This window comes from Meriones unguiculatus, chromosome 5 (genome assembly GCF_030254825.1).
Source record: "Meriones unguiculatus strain TT.TT164.6M chromosome 5, Bangor_MerUng_6.1, whole genome shotgun sequence".
In the NCBI taxonomy this organism is placed as follows: domain Eukaryota; kingdom Metazoa; phylum Chordata; class Mammalia; order Rodentia; family Muridae; genus Meriones; species Meriones unguiculatus.
In genome coordinates this window covers 127,015,456-127,030,455 of record NC_083353.1, presented here as the reverse complement: position 1 = coordinate 127,030,455, position 15,000 = coordinate 127,015,456, and the positions used below count along the sequence as shown (strand labels likewise).

General features: G+C 40.0%; 1 protein-coding gene across 1 annotated transcript in view; it reads right to left on the bottom strand.

Annotated features, from left to right (window-relative positions):
- Positions 1–12,932, bottom strand: part of Slco1c1 (solute carrier organic anion transporter family member 1C1) — a 41,224-nt gene extending 28,292 nt beyond the window's left edge. The window contains exons 1-5 of the mRNA XM_021663184.2: positions 12,542–12,932; positions 8,235–8,387; positions 7,073–7,214; positions 1,506–1,638; positions 925–1,058 (exon numbers count right to left, since the gene is read on the bottom strand). Of these exons, the coding sequence (XP_021518859.1) occupies positions 925–1,058; positions 1,506–1,638; positions 7,073–7,214; positions 8,235–8,363 (538 nt within the window). The 5' untranslated portion in view covers positions 8,364–8,387; positions 12,542–12,932. The remainder of the gene's footprint in view (positions 1–924; positions 1,059–1,505; positions 1,639–7,072; positions 7,215–8,234; positions 8,388–12,541) is intronic.
- Positions 12,933–15,000: the final 2,068 nt, after the last annotated feature.

Here is a 15,000-nt window from a genome sequence, read left to right as displayed (position 1 = left end):
CGAGGCAGGACAGTTACGTCAGTCATGGAGATGAAAGACCGCTTTGCAGAGTCCAGGCACTCAGAGGATGGTAACTGCCTCCATAACTACCACATCTAACTGCCCCCTCCCAGGCACATGCTTCGCTAAGTGGCTCTCAGGAATGTTTAACTGGAGTCTTCTCAGCAACGCTGGAGGTGGCAGTTATTTTTACCTAGGTGTGAAGGGGATGAAGAGGAAGTTAAATGTAACCATGGGGGAAAAAAATCACATTTCTTTCTTACCTAACCTTTTAGATTGATGTTTCTATTTGTGACACTCATTTCATTTTTATTTCAAGACCCACCTTACTCGGAACTAATGGTAGACATTCCTAGTCGCCACCAAGCAAATAGTAGTCATTTCCATAAGATTTGATCTTGATCGCTGAAATATCTTCCTGGGATCATACCACACTGCTTTACAATTCAGGAGCTGTGTGTGTGTTTGTGAGGACACGCAGTGCAAGTATGTGAACAGCCAGTGTACATCTTATCCGGAAGCACACTGGCACCCTTCTTCATCATGCCTGCCCCACTGACTCCAGTCAGAATCCCTCGATGAACAGAAAGCTCACTATATCAGCTAGGCTGGTTGGCTAGTGGATTTTAGGCACTACTCACCCCTCTCTCCCAGTGTCTATAGAAATGTTCAGACAGGCCTAGATTGTGAAGTAGGCACTGCAGATTTGAACTCATGTCCTCATGCTTGCAAAACAAGCACCCTTCCCCACTGAGTTATCTCCCCAGCACATCTGTAGGAAAAAATATATATAGCTCATCCCTCCTGCCCCTGTCTTTGAATGCTGGAATACAGGTATGCACAGCTAGACGTGGTCAATATATATATATATATTGATATGGTCAATTATTCACTAATACAAGTCAACTTTAAAAATCATCTTACCATCATTTATTTTGTTTGGTGACTTTCCTATGATTGAGCTTGGTGATGGGCTGCTGGATTCTAGGTAGCATGGAGAGATGTTGGCAGTAAAGTTGGAGGAGGAAGAATACTTCTCATATTTCTCGTAGCTGTACCTGAATATAAAGAATAATTTTATTCTGACAAGCTAACATCATGCTAAAAACAAAGGTTTGCTTCATTGCTAATGAGGGGATCAGGTTGGGTTTTTGTAGTTGTTTATTTTTTATTTATTTATTTTATTTATTTATTTTTAAAATCAGATTTGCCAACCCAAACCAGCACTGACATTGCACACACAAGGTGCACAGATATACATGCAGCCCAAACACACACACAAATTAAACAAATGGCTATAACCCCAGCACTAGGAGGCTGAGGCACAGACGCTGTGAATTTAAGGTTATCATTGGCTATCTAGTAAGTTGAATATTTGACCAGAGAGAGCATCCTAGCAAGATACCTCCCTTAGAAAACAAGACAAAATTATAATTTTTAAGACAGGAGGAGGAGATGAGCCATTGCTGGAAAAGTTCAGGTAAAGATGGAAGCTTTCGACTTACTTCTCCATGAAGAAGTGAGGCATTGCGATGAGCATAGTTCCAAATCCCATGACCAGGCATCCAGCTCCTATGATTTTTGGCCTGTGAAGTTTGGCGCCAAAGTAGCTAACAAATGTTATTACCAGGAGATTCCCTTTGGGGGCAAGTAGAAGCATTCATGGTAAGGTTAGGGAGCCTAAAAACACTCAACAGCATAAGACAAACACACACTGAGCTTCCCGCTATGGGAACCAGCCTTCCCATCACATGGCTTTCTTCCCTGGGAGCTAAAAGAGCTGCTGAAATTATCTTCAGATTCATGACGTTAACCACCTTTTTTGTCAAAATATTTCAATTACTACTTCCATTCCACTTTGTTTTACCTGGACTGGTCATTTGTTCCTTTAAAAGAATTTTGTCAGTAAATTACATTATAGAGAGATGACTTGTTGGTGGAGAGAGGGTGCTGTTCTTACAGAGGATGCAGTTTGGTTCTGAGCACCTCTAGATGACTCGCTGCTGCTTGTGTCCTGGCTGCAAGGGAGCTGACGCCCTCCTCTGACCTCCAAGGACACCTGCATTCACATGCACATACCTACACACATACACACATAATTAAAGTGTAAAAATAAATCTAAATTATACAAAGCTTCTTTTAGTTGGTATTTTAAATTTTTCTTAGTGATCTTGCAACAATTTTTCTTAGTTTCTTCATTCACTTACACTTTCTGACTTAGGATAGGCTGGAGGTTCTATCTCTACTGTAACCTGTCTCCATCTATCTTTTCTGGGACAAAAAGAAGAGGTCCAATATCTTGTCTGAATTTTTGCTGCTGTTGTTTAATATGTATCCAGGCATCAAACTCAGCTCTTTGTTTACAGGACACTTCACTGAATGAGCTATCTCCTGAGCCCTATGATTCAACATATTTTAAGGGAAGATTTCTCAGGCTTTGTTACATAAAAGAATCCCTAGGAGAAGCTTCAAAGAAAGATACAAACCTATTAAAAGTGTAACATTCTCAGTACATGCAGTTCTTGGTGCCTTGAATGGGATCCAGTTAAGGAGTCTGCATTTGTGAAGTAAACTCAAATACAGCGGTGTGGATCATGATGGCAACACCCCATGAGAAACCCAGGTTAGGGGAGCACATCTGAAGGACCTTCCACCGTTTAGCTGTAATCATTTGGGAAATCTCCTTTGCAGGAACTCCCATCTAGATACAAAAGCAAACACTTCCCCATAGCTGACTCTGGCTGCTGATCAGTGGCCTGGCCCTGACGCTGTCCTTGGTATTTCCAGGGTTACAGCAGAAGCATGTTTTCATCTGCAAGCAATCATCTGATTCACTACTGTTCGAACACCTTGTTAGTCCACTGGAAAATGACTGGTGAATTTTACAGCCTGAAGGATAATCATTAGGACGTGAAAAAAAGTAGCCTGAAAATGAAGTCTGTATGTTTGACTCTTGGAAGATTTTAGCTCTTTAAAATTTGAGTATTAAAAAAATTAAGCGTGAGACTATCCATTTGGCATTTAACTAGTGTAAGGCACTGATTATGTCTTTCTGTTTCTAGAGCCAGCTTACATTTTATAAAAATCTTTTTGTTGTACCAAGTATCTTCCACCAAACTCTCACAAAAATGAACTACTGGGATTAGAAGGCTGTTTCTTTGTTACATTAATGAAAACCCCATTTCACCACAGTCCCATCTCCAGAAGTTTAGATTTCCAGTACTTGCTACAGTAACAAATTTCTGAGTTCCCAGAAGAGATACATAGGAATATGTGGAGATTTAAAGCCTACAGCCTCTGGGAAGAGGGCTCAGGGGCAAAGTCTGGCTGTGTTCAGATCCTCAACACCAACATAAAAGCTGGCTTGAGGCTGGTGCCTGTAACCTCAGCACGGGGCTCATGGGAGGAAGTGTGGAGACTGACAGATTCCGAAGGCTTTCGGGCCAGCTGGCCTAGCTGTAATGCTGAGCACCAGGTGCAGTGTCTCAAAAGACAACGAGCACAGTGATAAGGGAAGATGCTGGAAGCCTGCTTCCAGCTTCCACGTCATTTCTGTTTACACGTGTGCCTGTGCACATGTGCTTACACACCACACAGATGTGCATGTGAACACACACACACCCATAAACATGACAAACTGGATACAAAAATTCTTCCATACCTCACATGAGTACTTGATAAAAAAAAAATAAAATCAAATCAAAAGAGGTCCTGCGAGTTTAATAAACATTTCGCCACTTGAACATACCGATCGATTTTTTTTCTTTTTGTGCACATACATCCAAAATGTCACATCTTAGAAAGGCAAACAATCGAAGTTATCTCATGCACCAGAAACGAAAACTGAACAAAGACAGTATAAGAAGTGGCAATCGGAGACCAAGTAAAGTTGTGAATTCGGAGGGAAAGATCCCATCAGCAAGTGGAATAATCAGCGCAGCCGGCCTACTACAGCACATTCCAGACTGTGAGAATTGAAAGAAATTCTGACAAGAAATCTGGCAAGTAAACCACAATGTAACAGGGGGAAGAAACATTTTTGCAGAATAGAAGAAACAGAGTGAAGCAGCGCAGCCAGCCACTGACCCATAAGAAAAACTGAGCCTAGTGCGGTGGTGCTCACGCTCAGTTCCAGCACTGTGGAGGCAGAGGCAAAGGCAGGTGGATTTCTGTGAGTCTGAGGCCAAACGGCTCTACATAGTGAGTTCAATGTCAGCCAGGGCCACAGGGTGAGGCACTGTGTCTCAAAATCTCGAACAATGGAGAACAGAAACAAGAAAGAGAAATGTTCTGAGTAACTGAACTTTTAAAGTATGCGTACTAAAAACCATGCAAAACAAACTAATAACTAATTATTAATAATAATTTAACTAATTAAAATTAAAACATGCAACAAATCAATTGATGAATAGTGAAACTTAAAATGTATTGTATTAAGTCAGAAAAGAAGGGATGTATATTAACACTAGATCAATTCAACATAGTACCAAGGCCAACTGAGTAAGAAAAGAAAAAATATTGGCACATTTAGGAATTTAAAAAAAAAAAACATAAAAATGTTTTCTGTCTCAGTCATGTGATTTCCTATTTGGAAAATACTAGAGTTTCCATGGACAATCAGCTGAAATTAAAAGAACCTCAACCAAATTGTTGAATGTATATATTACTATATGTATTATATATATTTTATTATATATAGGTTTGGGACTATGTGTGTGGTGTGTGTGTGTGTGTGTGTGTGTGTGTGTGTGTGTATGTGTAGAGACCTGATGTTGGCACTGGCTATCTTTTGGACCCGTTTCTGACTTGTTAAGGAACTCCAAGAGAAAGATTATACCACATAATTTCTAACCATATCCAGCACTAAGGTATTCCTACATAGAAACCAAGAGTGAGGAAATTAAACGTGCTTGCTATCTCATTTGTATCATCATATGAACTTCCATGATGGAAGTCAGCTTCTCTCAGTAGGCATCAGCTTCCTACAATAGGCCATTCTTCCCATGATGCAGACTGTCACCTGACATCACCCTTCTATGGTCCTTCAATTCAAGACCATCAGTAAAGCAGGCATCAATCTTGAGGTCCCTCAAAGCAGTCACACAGTGACATAAGGCACTGGTATGATTGGTGTGGTAGTGTAAATGAACATGGCTCCCATAAGCCCATGGTCGCACTATTAGAAGATATGGCCTTGTCGGAGTACGGGTGGCCTTGTTAGAGGATGTGTGTCACCTGGGCAGGGCTTTGATTTGACATCTCAGAATTCCAAGCCTGGCCAGTGTGTTACTGTCTCTTCCTGTGTATCCAAATGCAGAACTCTCAGCTATTTCTCCAGCACCATGTCTGTCTGTGTGCCTCCATGCTTCCCACCATGGTGATAATGGACTAAACATCTGAACTATAAGCCAGCCCCAATTAAGTGTTTTCCTTTATAAGAGTTCTGTGGTCATGGTGTCTCTTCACAGCAATAAAACTCCAAGTAAGACAATTTGTGTATATCTTGATGGCCTTGATATATGTGAGGTTATTGACTAACAACATTCATGGCCCTGGAACACTTGTGTATGCACATGAAGACACACAGACTAAATAAATAAGAAAGAAAAGAAGGAAAGAAAAAGCAAGCAAAAAATAGAGAGGAAGGAAGGAAGGAAGGAAGGAAGGAAGGAAGGAAGGAAGAAATCTAAAACAAAAATGAATAGAAGCTTGGGCCCAATCTATGCAGAATTAATGCCTACACTTTTAACAATTCCCAGTGGACAGAATGGCCACTTAGGTGTGATTGATACTCATTCCAGAACCTCTGTGAACAGATCTGTAGGAATGCTCCACCTACAAAAGTTGATCCCCTGTGGGTGGAATTTTATGGGTTCAGAACCAAATTATCTTGGGCTATCTTAATGCCCTTCATAGCCATTTATCACCCATCTCTGACCTGACATCTTTCTTCTAGGTAAGTCCCTTTGGATGGACACACACCTTTCGCCTGCTGAAAAGCTAGTATGTTTATCAGATGGCCTCTGAGCCCAACAGAAAAGGTTTCTTACACTTTGCTCTGTGTTTCCACCAACATGTTGGAAAGCAGTTTAATTTATTGTTTCATTTGTTCTGAAACGGTAAAATCTTCATGAAGTGGTTAGCACATTAGAACACAGTATTTGGGGTAGTCTAGTCTGGGTTTCTGGGCTAGGTGTCTCCAAAAGAAACTGCCTCTTATCCTTTTTGAAGTGAGAGCTGTGGTTTTTGCACAGCCAGAGAAGTTTATATGTTCATTGGTATCACTTTCTCTGTGACATCCCAAGTCACAAATAAAATCAAAATAGCAAGTTTAAAAAAAGTTGAAGACTTTAATATTTCTCTCACTCCAGGTAAAGCTGACATTAAAGCAGCTAAGAGACTTCCCTGCAATTTTATTTGTCTCAAATGACAACCATGACCACTGAGGGGATTATTTTATTTACTCTGAAAGAGCATTAAATGGCTCTCATTTTTATTAAGTCAGGGAGCAGACCAACTGGAACCACACTCTTTCCTACACTTTCAAATCACTGATTAAAATCACTCTTTGAAGAGGGAGTCTATAGCAATTGCCAAACCAGGAATCCATGAGCACAGAGGTCTACAGTCTGTTCTGCTCTTGTGTTCCTGCTAATAGAATGCTCTTTCTCTTCTTCATAGTGTAGAAAACTACATTAAGTGCATACTTCTGAAATGTTTGGGCTACATTTTTGCAGAGCCTCTTTGATTGCTCCTATATTCTCACTCCTCCCACAGGCTACAACCCAAAACATCAGTCAGCACCTTACCTTCTGCTAAGAAAAGTCTCCCCTCTATGGGTAACTGAATCCTCTGAGGCAACCAGTAAGGAATACTGGGGGCAGGGAATTTGTTATAGGTTGCCTATACTCTGAGAGAATAGACTTCCTTTATTGTAGCATAAGGTCCCAGCAGATTTACCCAAACAAAATTTTACAGGTTAGATCTCAGCAGACAATGGAGGATGGCATTGAGCAGGCTCAGGAGAAAGACCCTGGGCTTAAAGGGAAAGGCCGGCTTCTCTAATACCTACCGATTTCAAAACTACCATCAATTATTCCCACCAGAGAGGAAGGGATATCGAACCTTCTCTCTATCTGAGTGATGGTGCTCTTCAGATAGCCTTCTGCCAAAGCCTTGGCAAAGTAAACAAAAGACAGGGCACCCAGGAACACCTGGAAAACACAAAAAAGTTCAGGTAGTCTCACCAGCTTGGCATAGCTTAGAAGCTGCTAAGGAAACACAGCTCAGTGAAACAGCCAGTGTGTTACCTTTGACAGTTTGATTCAAGCATGGCAGCAGCTCTAATCAGCCTCAAGACCATGAAGAATCCCTCTCCCTCCCCAAAAACAACCCCTCTAAGTTACTTGGCAACTGGAATGTATGCTGATTTTCATGTAAAATACATGCAGGGTTCCATCTCTGGCCTATCCCTCCACAAAGGACTTTAAAGGGAGTCCTTTAAAGCTCTGGGAATAATGGTGAGAGACAAGGAAAGAGCCATTGATGGGTACAGAAGTAAAGGAAGTGAAAATAATAAGCCACGTGCCACCTCCTGACAAGTCCGGCCTTGCCTATTATGAAATCGCAGCCCATTCACGAGCAGGGGACATTCTGCATTGAGACCCTCAGTCTGTTTTTTTGTTTGGTTGTTTTTTGAGACCAAGTCCCTTAGGTTCATACATGTTAAATTTGTCCTTAAATTTTCAGTGGTTCTTCAGCATATGGTTATATCTTTAATAGGCATGTTTTGATTATGCGTGAAAAGCAGTATGCATATAAATTCACATATATTAAAATACATCATTTTGTTCCATGATTATTATTATGCTATAAAGAAGTGAGGTTATCATTATGCAGATACAGTTCTTTTCCATGTAATAAGAAAAGCCAAATTTTCTTTCACAAAAGGAAAATAGTATGGGTGTGCTTGGTACAATATATGGGACAGGGCGGTGCTTTAATAAATGTCTGCTTCTATGTCTCCCCTCTGTTTGTCTAGGAAGAGCTTTCAAAGGAGAAAAAAAAAATTCATCTAGCCTGCACGGCAGGCAAAAATGATTTCACTGCCTGGCGAGTGGACTTAGTAATTTGCAGTAAAGCGTCTCTTTTCAAAAAGAAAGCAATTTCCTCTTCCAACTTCATTTTCTCTGGAAGGAAAAGTCAAGCATGTGAACGACACCCAACCCCTCTACCTTGAGTTCACCACAGCACGGCCGCGCTTCCTCTGTGGACGGATACTCCACTTTAAAGGACGGTCTTCTGTCAGATTGAGCTGAATTTTTGTGGAACAAATGGGAGTTTTCTTTGGATGAGGTGTCCATTATGAAAATGTTTCTTATCCCAGCCTGTCAGAGTTGATTTTAAAAGGAAACAACAATTTAATTCGGATCCACATTATTTAAAGACATTTCCGTTTCACAGGAGACTACAGTTCTGCAGGTGTTAATTTAAAGCGTCACTATCTTCTTACCATGGTACATTGGCAACCTTTCTCAATTAAACTCAGACAGGATATTTGATTAACGAATCTTGCCATTGAGAGCCTGCAGCCAGCATTCTGTTTCAATCTCTTCACTTTGAGCCTCATTATTGCAAAGAATAAATTTCAGTGTTGCCTTTGGAATAAATAACGAGGCAGAATTTTGCTGACTTTGTGGTCTTGCCAGATTAAACTGGGCGCGAGCAGGAAGGGGAAGAGGAATCCAACCTCTTGAATATTGATTCATTAGAATTAAGGCTTCCAAGACTTCAATGAATAGCAGAGGCTGACACCATCACAGATCTCCAAAGCACCTTAGCATTCCAGTGGCACCCAAGCAAGGCTTAACATGAAGGAAAGGGGAAGAGCTCCAACTTGTGAACCATTTGACTAATGGGGAAGGAATGCGAACGATAAATGTCGGAGGCCTAGATTGAATTCAGATGAAAGTACAGGCTGTAGTTTGCCTTAGAGAAAGGAAAAGCCTTCCCAAGCTTAGCTCACACCCTCCCCTCTCTCTGCCTCCTGAGCAAACTCCTAACAGTTTCGCGCAGTCTGACCCTACTTCTCCCTGCTCACATTAATATTTACACATCCTGTGCTACACTTTCTTCTACACGAGCCGGAGTCTGTCTGATAATCTAAGGCATGCCACAGGATTCGAAATTAAAACAGCATGGCTGTCCCTGTTGGTTAAAAGGTGCCCAGCTTATACGTGAGGTCTCCCAACCCTCATTCCACGGACTGCAGAAATAATATCTGGAGTAAAATGTCATGCATGCAGCAGGATCTATGATTTTTCTGCTTATATATAAATGAACTTGGCTTTGTTAGGTAATTCTTCTGGGCTGATTAAACTTTCATCAGTTGGCCTCACACATAGCGTTTCAAAGTGGAAAACAATAAGGAGTATGCCATTTTGAAATACAAAAGTAACAAGCGGATGACCCAAATAATTTAGAAATAGAGTAGATGTCTTTATTCTTTATTTTACGGGAAATAGGTGGAACTTAGAAGGGAGAGAAGGGGCTTTTTAAAAATACCTTAAGATATAGATTATCTGATTATCTGCTCTTCCAGAGATCCTGAGTTCAATTCCCAGCAACCACAGGGTGGCTCACAACCATCTATACCTTCTACTGCCCTCTTCTGGCCTGCAGGTGCACATGCAGATAGAGCACTGATAGGCATAAAATAAATGAATAAAATCTTTAAAAAATATATTAGTCTTGATTAAAGATGAAATATGAATAAAATATTAACAAATATTATGCATAAGATATATAGATAATTATAAAATGTTGATGAAATGAATAACTTTCCAGTAAATAGTACTTGTATTGACATACGCTAGAAAAGAAAAATAGACAATGAGGAGAGCAAAACACTTTTAAAACCATACCCCTGAGACAGGGGTTCTCTGTGTAGCCTTGGTTGTTCTGTACTTGCTTTGTAGATCAGGCATGTCTCAAACTCACAGGGATTGGCCTGCCTCTGCTTCCCTGAATGCTGAGATCACAGGCGTGTACCACTATATTTGGCTGACACTATTTCATACAACTAAAGTGGCCTTCGTTATAAAGTTTCATGAGGACAGCATAAAAAGAGAAACTTCAGAACAAACCTATAGATTATAAACTCCCCCCCTAATACCACCAAAGTCAGATCAACACTTTTAATTGTGATTACTCTGAAAAAAAGGAACAATTGATTAATAACAGCAGTTGATATCATTCAACATCCATTTCTGATTTAAAAAAAAAAACAACAGTAAAAATAATAAAACAACAGTAGCAGAATAAAATCAGAACTCTAAGAAACACTGTTAACAGTCTGTGATACCAATGATATGCAAATACTAAATTACTAAAACTGGTTTTTCCAAAATAATGCTTTAAGAGAACAGTCAAAATGCTATTCGAGAAACACGGGCTTCTGCGGCGCAGAGTAGGTTTCTTTCTGACAAGCCTACCCAGCAACTGAAGTAGCATGCCTACACAGAGTTAATGCTCCAAACGAGAAATATCCAAGCAGCCAAATGATCCAAATGGCCAACAAATTAAGATGCTGTCTCACAATAAGATCTTAGAAGACACTAAAAGGTAAGGCAAAGAAGTAAATATAGTTATAGAAATCAGAGAAGGAATGATTTAAAAAAAAAAACAAACAGTGAGACAAACACTATCATAAAAAAATGATCTTCCATGCAGAGAAACAGAGTTCTAGCGACTTCAGTGCATGACTTTGCAGACAAGTTTTTACTGTTAAGTCTACACACATTTTCTATATGCATGCATTTTTACAAAGAAATATTATAATATTAGAAGCCTAAAAACATCACTATATAAAGACATATAAGCCAGAAAGATTTTTAAAACACAAAAGGAATAATAGTAAATTTCTAATTCAAAGTGTGATCCTTTACAAAAATTAAATAATTAAAGCTGACTTTTACTAAGGGACTGTTGACACGCTGTTTCAATTAGACATGATTTTAACGTGGTTGACTAGAACATGCCAGTAAATGTTCAATAATAACATACATCACTTGAACTAAATCTTCCCTTAAATGAGCAAAATGGCTTGACTACAGGCTGTTCATGCCGGACAGTAAAACATGCTGAAAATAATTCAAAACTGTGGGATGTTTCCGTGTGATATCTTCTTGTACTTGGAGGTACTGACAATCATTCTGTGCTCTGGTGGTGAGAACAATAGACAGATATCCTGATCTCAGTTGACGTGATCTGGCAGAGAAACACTCCTAAAAACTGGACGCTACATTTTGCTGGAACTGAACTGCATCTTAGTTGCTAATATGTAAATCAGCATGACTGCAATATGTTCCAAGGAGGCTCCAGCTTGTGGGCATTGCAAGCTTCTCAGTGCTTGGAAAGGATGGGGGAAAGATGGGATGGCATGAATGGAAGCCCTTCCACAGTCCAAGTTCCCTTCTCTTCATCTGCCTGTGCACAGCAGGCCCAGAGCACAGTTCAGAGGGATATATATTTTACATATCCTTTATCTTGTGGTCTGAGTAGATTTTTCCAAAATATAAAAATAAATAATAAAAAAGCAGATGGCAAAGTTTTCATCCGATATCCTAGGTTAAGGTATAATTTATTACATATACTAAAACAAACCAGCCAAGCTGGTAGGGTTTTTTTTTGTTTTGTTTTGTTTTGTTTTGTTTTTAAGTTGAATTCTCAGTTTACATGGGTTGGTTTGAGAATCTAGTCTTTAAAGGAGTACAGGTGGCCGAGGTGGGAAGAGTTGAGGCACACAGATACACACAGGACCTGTTCTCTGGACCACTGATGGAGATGCAGGCAACCTGTATGGGCTATCATAGAGAAGGTCAGAGAGGTAGCCATCCTTCTCAAACACCTCTGCACCAACCAGGTGTTCTGATTCTTAGATTCTTCTCTCCAAGGGGACTTAAAAAATAAACTGTGTTTTTTGCTGAGGAGTAATGTCTCTTAAATAGAATACTGAGCTCCCACCCCTAACTACAAATGACTTTATTATCAAATTCACATATCATAAATACCACCTTTCTTCAGGGTAATATATGCATATGTACTTAAATTATTTAAATTAATATTTTAATTTAAAATTATAATCATTTAAATTAATATACGCATATATAATCTTTAAAGTAACCCCAGAACTTTAATATCATCATCTCTACTTATAAAATGCTTTGATTCACAGCTGTTAAGCAATCTGACAGGGGCTTCACAGCTAATAAGCATCAGAGCCCAAATATGAAAGCAGATCTGAGTTTACCTGGGTTCTTTAACTAGACTTCTCTCCTATTTCACCCAGCTAACAAGGGAACCCATTGCCTTTTACTGAAGTCTCATAGATAAACTAAAGTCTTGCAGAAATCCATTTCAAATTATCAACATATCTCTTGGGAAAGCAAAGCATAATACTCACACAATTAAAAGCTAATAAATATATAATATATATATATATATAATGTATGTAAGCAGAAATAAAAAGACCAAGTCATACCTGGAGGTAGAGGTCAAAGCTGGCTAGTTGCTCTCAGAATGTTCAGCAAGGGGTTGGATCACAGGGCACAGCCTAAAAGAGGAAACTGAGGCAGCAGCACACAGCAGTTCTGAGTTGTTCTGGCAAGTCAAGAGAGCTGGTGGGCACAGCCAGAACAGATTAGAGGAAAGAAAAGACCAAGGGTCTGGTCTCGTCCCCAGGCAATCTTTCTCTTTTGCCTTTCCAGTTGGCCTCCTTTTTTCTGGCAGTCTGCAGGGAATTGGGCACCCTGGCAAGGGCACTGCCCTGCATCTCAGCTCCCTGGGCACGGAAAGAGCTGGAGCCTTTGAGCCATTTCTTTGCAATTTGCAACAAGTTTAAGACCACACGTGATAAAGCTTTGTTTGTAGAAGAAAGAGGAAAAAAAGCAAAGAAAAGACCATTTGTGATTTTTACTTGCTGAAAACACAGCTCCACGGGGGGTTTGGGGGTGAGGAAGCAGAAGGAAGGGCAGGGAAGGAAGTTTGTAACAAAGACACCCCTCCCCCTCTTCTTCCAAAGTCGCCCAGCCAGCCAGTCTTTAGGGACATCAAGGGGCCAGCCTTGTGTTATATTTATTTGTTTGCTATTATTAAAAAAAAAAATCTTGGATTAATTCCCTACATTGTTTCCTTTACCATTGCAATTCTAGAATCTGCAGGAATACTTTCAGGTTAGGATCAAAGCTCTGCAGGATTCTTCCAGAGGGAGTTTACTCTCAAAGCCAAAAATCAATAGCTTCCATCCACACACCCTACAAGTCTTGAAATTTGACAAAATAGCAATTGAATTTTTGGCATTCAGTTGCTTATGTTACTTAAACCTAAGGAAAGAGAGGCTTTGCTCTGAGAAATTGCACAATTCAAACCAATTCTTTTCCCAAGAGACTAATGCTAGAAGGCTTTGTACAATATTAATTAGTTTACATTTTGTTTCAACCAGTGAGTAAATTTGCCAGGAGGATTCTTCAAGGGCTGTGACTCTGAGCAGGCCACATAATCTCAAGCGTGTTCTGCTATGGAGCTATATATTTTTTCTTCAGAATGAGATTTCCAGGGATATTCCAAGGATTAAATTATGTCATGCTCACTATAAATGAAAGCCCTAAATGAGTAACATCTTTGTTACAGATGTAGCTCCAATTTCCATGGTGGCCAAAATTAGTAATCATCTCTTTTAAAAATTATTTTTATGTGTATGTGTGTATGCGTGTGTGTGCTTTTCTGAGTTTATGTGTACCACATGCATGTTGTACCTGCCTAGTCTAGAAGGTACTGGATGCCCTGAAACTGGAGTTACAAAGAGTTGTGAGCTGCTGTGTAGGTACTTGGAACTGAATCACAACCTTCTGCAAAAGGAGCAAGTGCTCTTAACCACTGAGCCATTTCCCTAGCCCTATTAACCAATATTTTTATGAGTACATTTTACTGCACAAGAATAAAAGAAGAGGAAAAAAACACCCTGGATTTCTCTTAAATTTTACAAAGTAGTAATGGGCTGGGTATGATGCTGCATTTCATCTCAGCACTCTGGAGGCAAAGACAGGTCTATCTATCTCTGTGAGTTCAAAGTCAGCCAGAAGCATATAGTAAGGCCCTGCCTTAACAAAATAAAATAAAGAAACAACATAAATGAAAAGGAAGCAATGGAGCAATGATGTTTAGACTCTTTAAGACCAAGAACTTTAACAATCAAACTAGACTTTGCCATCAGAAGTAGGGATCAAACATCTTTGTGCTAGACTTTTCTTCTTTTCTTTTTTCTTTCTTTTTTTTTGTAATAGCCTTAAGTGATTTTTATATAATTATTTTTATTTTTATTAATTACAGTATATTCACTCATTGTGTCCCCCCTGTATCTCCCCCCTCCCCACCCAATCCCACCCTCCCTCTTCTCCACCTGTGTCCCTCTCCCAGTCCAATGAAAAGGGAGGTTCTCTTCTCCTTCCTTCTGACCCTAGTCTATCAGGTCTCACCAGGAGTGGCTGCATTGTCTGCTGTGGCCTGGTAAGGTTGCTCCCCGCTCAGAGGGAGGTGATCAAAGAGCAGGATAATCAGTTCCTGTCAGAGACAGTCCCTGTCCCCATTACTATGAAGGCCACTTGGACACTGAACTGCCATAGGCTATCTCTATGCAGGGGTTCCAGGCCATCTCTATGAGTGGTCCTTGGCTGGAGTATTAGTTTCAGAAAAGACCCCTGTGCCCAGACTTTTAGGATCTGTTGTTGTCCTTGAGGAGCTCTTGTCCTCTCCAGGTGTGCTAGCCTTTTCAATATGTCCACAAGTAGCCATTGGCTATCAAAGGGGGAGTGGTGTGTGCCAATCAAAATGACTTGGGACTTGTTTTTATCTTAAAAAAAAAAAAGTGATTGTCCCCTTTGAGTGTAATTTGGACTGTTTTAGTGTTTTCCAAATCACTCTCTAACACAACTCCTTTTTCAC